Genomic DNA, 3,962 nt, shown 5'->3' with positions numbered 1-3,962 from the left:
AATGGTAATAAAATAGGTGAGTCAAAATCCATTTCAGAAGTGTGTGCTCTCTGTCTCTCTCTCCCACAGTAAATTTTGGTGAAAGGGAGACTTTTGTGACTGTCCTTTTTCCAAAGGGAAGAGATAAGAGGTTAGAAACCCCTTTGAGCATGTGACCCCAGAGAATTCCCCACCATCAAGCCTTTGCCACACTCAGCTTCCAGCAGTGAAAGACACATTCATAGCTTGATCCTCTCACAGCCTACACTGTATGTGGCAGACTCTGCCCCAGATCAGATAACCCCCTGGCCTTGTTTACTCCTGCAAGAACATGTCTCTCCCCACGTGTCAGATTTGTTGTTGGTTCTATAACTTCAATTATCTGAAGTATTAAGGAAGGTTTCCCACATTGTTTCTCTACAGTTTTTGTGTTGTTGTTTTAAAAATAAAAACAACAAACTGCTTCTCACCTATGTACAACTTGAAGATGAATGACATATATACTAGTTAGACCCTGAAAATGTAAGAGTTACATATTGGTTAACAGCTTAATGATTGCATTAAATTTCTGCAGTGGAATACTACCCTCATTAGAATTTTGTACTGTTTTGTACATGCCATGATATGGATATATTTGCAAGCATATGTCCTCAGTCTAGAAGCAAAAGTAACAAGCGTAAAATCTATATTATTCCATTTATATGAATTTTACAAAATGAAAACTAATCTAAAGTAGTATATGAACAATGAATATTTGCTTAGGGAATTAATAAAGAAGGAAAAAGGAAAGAGGGAAATATAGAAGAACAGAAGATAAGGTTAAAGGTATTGATTTGTTCACTATCTGTATAATGATTATGGATATGCCAATATTTATAACTTATACACTTTAAATATATGTGGTTTATATGAATTATACCTCATTCAAGTAATTACAAAAATAATAAAATACTGAGAAAGAAGAAGTGACAGAGAACAAAATGTCCCAAATCCCTATAAATTCAACTCCGCCAAACCTAATACTCTCCTTTTGGGGGTAAAGTCTCAAAGTGGCAGAATTACAAATGTTCCCATTACAGAATTATTCAAACCTAAATAGGCAGGCCCAACTCTGTCCTGGAGTAGGTTCATGGGTCAGGGAAGTTTAGTGCTGAGGATTTCATGCTCAGATACCAAAAAAGTCACTCTGACAAGATGGGAAATACTGTACACATCTCAGAGACCCTCCATGTGAGTCTCACATTTGTAACATGGAAAAATCAGGACACTAACAACACATGATCCATGTCTACATGTAAACAGGAAATACAATGATGGATGCTAAGATTTATCACATTACAATCTCATAATAAGAATTTATATTTTCACAAGAATTACCATGTCATATTCCTGCCCCAGCACACTCACACCTGCTCTGGCCCAGCCCTCTCTCAGGGTCCCACCCCAAACCTCTGATTTTGCAGAACGACATGCAAATATGGCCTCCCTCTTCTCATGAAAACCAGCCCAGCCCTTACCCTGCAGCTCTGGGAGAGGAGCCCCAGTCCCGGGACTCCCAGGTCTGCCGACTCGCTGCTCAGGACTGAACACAGACGACCCACCATGGAGTCTGGGCTGAGCTGGCTTCTCCTGGTTGCTCTGTTACAAGGTGATTCATGGAGAACTGGAGACTCGTAGCGTGTGAGTGGATGTGAGAGAGAGAACAGAGGGGCTGTGTGGAGGTGTCTAACCAGGTGTCTCTGTGTTTTCAGGTGTCCAGTGTGAGATGAAGCTGGTGGAGTCTGGGGGAGGTTTGGTCCGGCCTGGGGGCTCCCTCGAACTCTTCTGCGCAGCCTCTGGATTCACATTCAGCAGCTTCGCAATGCACTGGGTCCGCCAGGCTGAAGGCAAGGGACTGGAATGGGTCTCAGCCATCAGTAGTACTGGTGGTTACACATACTACCCAGACTCTGTGAAGGGCCGATTCACCATCTCCAGAGACAACGGCAAGAACACTCTGAGTCTGCGAATGAACAGCCTGAGATCCGAGGATACCGCGGTGTATTTCTGCGCAAATGACAGACACAGTGAGGAGAAGGCAGTGGGAGCCCATACACAAACCTCCTGTGGAGCGTGGCCGCTAGGGGGCAGCCGGGACACAGGCGAGGAGTCACCCAGGGCAGGTGCTGGGGGTGGGGGACGGGGGCTCAGCCCTGGTGTCTGCTCTGGGTGGTGGTTTCCTCTCTGTGTAACAGTTTCCTCTGGGGAATATCTCTGGATTTCTGATTCTGTGTTTTGTTCCGACATTTCTGAATTGGATGTATTTGAGCAAATAACCAAAAACCTCCCTGCACAAAAGAGAGAGAGGAGCTTCCTGTCACTTTATATTGTCCCCAAATGGCCGTTAATTGTGAACACTTTGGACTAAGTCAGTAAATCTATTTTAAAAATTTCTCTTGTATCCACATTGCAACACAGAACACAGAACTGAAAGTGCCCCTCGTCAGCAAGCAAGACAACACAACTCCTGGACCTCAGGGACAGAGGGAGGCACCTTCCTAAGTGAGAGGACAAGACCCCACAGCGGTCAGTGTCTAAGCAACCAGCTCACAACATCCAATGCAGTGGACAGATGCCAAGGCGGAGAGGCCCCACCAGTGTAGAGTGCAGCTGTTGGGTCTGACGGTGTTAGACAAGCACAGTAAGGGAATGTGGGAAGGTTAGTACCACAATTACCCAGATGTCTGCTGAGAGAAGGGATGTTCCTCAAGAAGCCCAGCCTCGCTGAAATTGGGCTCGCTCATAGCTTTCGTACTGGTTTGGTAGAGGGGTTATTGAGGGCTCCCACTGGCAGAAAAATATTTCTGGGGTTAGACCCTCCACTGGCGTTTAAATGAGGGTGACCCCAGGAGGCCTTACTAGATTTTCCATGTGGGAGGAATAGTATAGGATGAATGGATGTCCCTGAGGTGTCAGCAGTGAGACATTTAAATAGTCAATTCTGATACTAATTTCACTCAGCAGCTCTAAAAGAAAAGAAACAGTTAAAGAAATGAAATATGGATGGAACTGGAGACCATTCTCCAAAGTATCTCAAGAACATGAAAAAAAGACCACATGAACTCACTATTAAATTAGAACTAACTGATGAGCACAGGGGTGCACAGAGGAACATAAAATTCAGGTAAAATCAACAAGAAGGGAGGCTGTAAGTGGGAAGGTAAAAGAACTTCCTAATGGGTACAGTAAGCACTATTTGGGTGATGGGCACACCTTTCGCCAGGACTCAATCTTTACAAAAGCAATCCAGTTAACAAACACATTTGTACCCACTCATACTTTGAAATAAGAAAGGAAATAAAGGCCAAATGAATACACATCAACCATGTCTATAAAAAAATAGAAAGAAGTTTATAAGTACAGAGTAATTATGATGATAAGGAGAAGTAATTAGACATATGTCTTTGTGAAATGTCTTGTGTGAAAGCGTTTCACTGTCACAGATCATCAGGTTATTATTATTTTTTATTGTTGGGGATTCATTGAGTGTACAAAGAACCAGGGTATACTGATTGCATATGTTAAGTAAAATCCCTCTTATAATTGCATACTGCCTCCAAGAGATGTGTCATATGCGATGATCCCCCATCACTCTACCTCCTTCCCTCTCCCCTTTCCCACATTCTTCCACCCCCCACAATACTAGTCATCATTTGTCCTTATATCAGAATTGATTGCACTGGATTCTTGCTTCTCCATTCTTCTGATGCTTTACTAAGAAGAATGTGTTCCACCTCCATCCAGGTTAACACAAAAGATGTAAAGTCTCCATCTTTTTTAGTGGCTGAATAGTATTTCATGGTATACATATACCACAGCTTGTTAATCCATTCCTGGGTTGGTGGGCATTTAGACTGTTTGGACAATTTGTTAATTGTAAACTGAACTGAAATGAACAGTCTACTGCAAATGTTCTTATGATAAAATGATTTTTTCCTTCTGTG

The 3,962-nt window shown here is 42.8% G+C and overlaps 1 gene segment (V, D, J or C); it reads left to right on the top strand.

The window, feature by feature from the left end:
- The first annotated feature begins 1,525 nt into the window (after positions 1 to 1,525).
- LOC128584414 (immunoglobulin heavy variable 3-43D-like) lies at positions 1,526 to 2,386 on the top strand. The segment is given in 2 exon segments: positions 1,526 to 1,627; positions 1,731 to 2,386. Coding segments are annotated over 2 exon segments (702 nt in total).
- Positions 2,387 to 3,962: the final 1,576 nt, after the last annotated feature.

Source organism: Nycticebus coucang, chromosome 4, assembly GCF_027406575.1.
Source record: "Nycticebus coucang isolate mNycCou1 chromosome 4, mNycCou1.pri, whole genome shotgun sequence".
Classification (NCBI taxonomy): Eukaryota; Metazoa; Chordata; class Mammalia; order Primates; family Lorisidae; genus Nycticebus; species Nycticebus coucang.
This window is presented reverse-complemented; position numbering and strand designations above follow the sequence as displayed.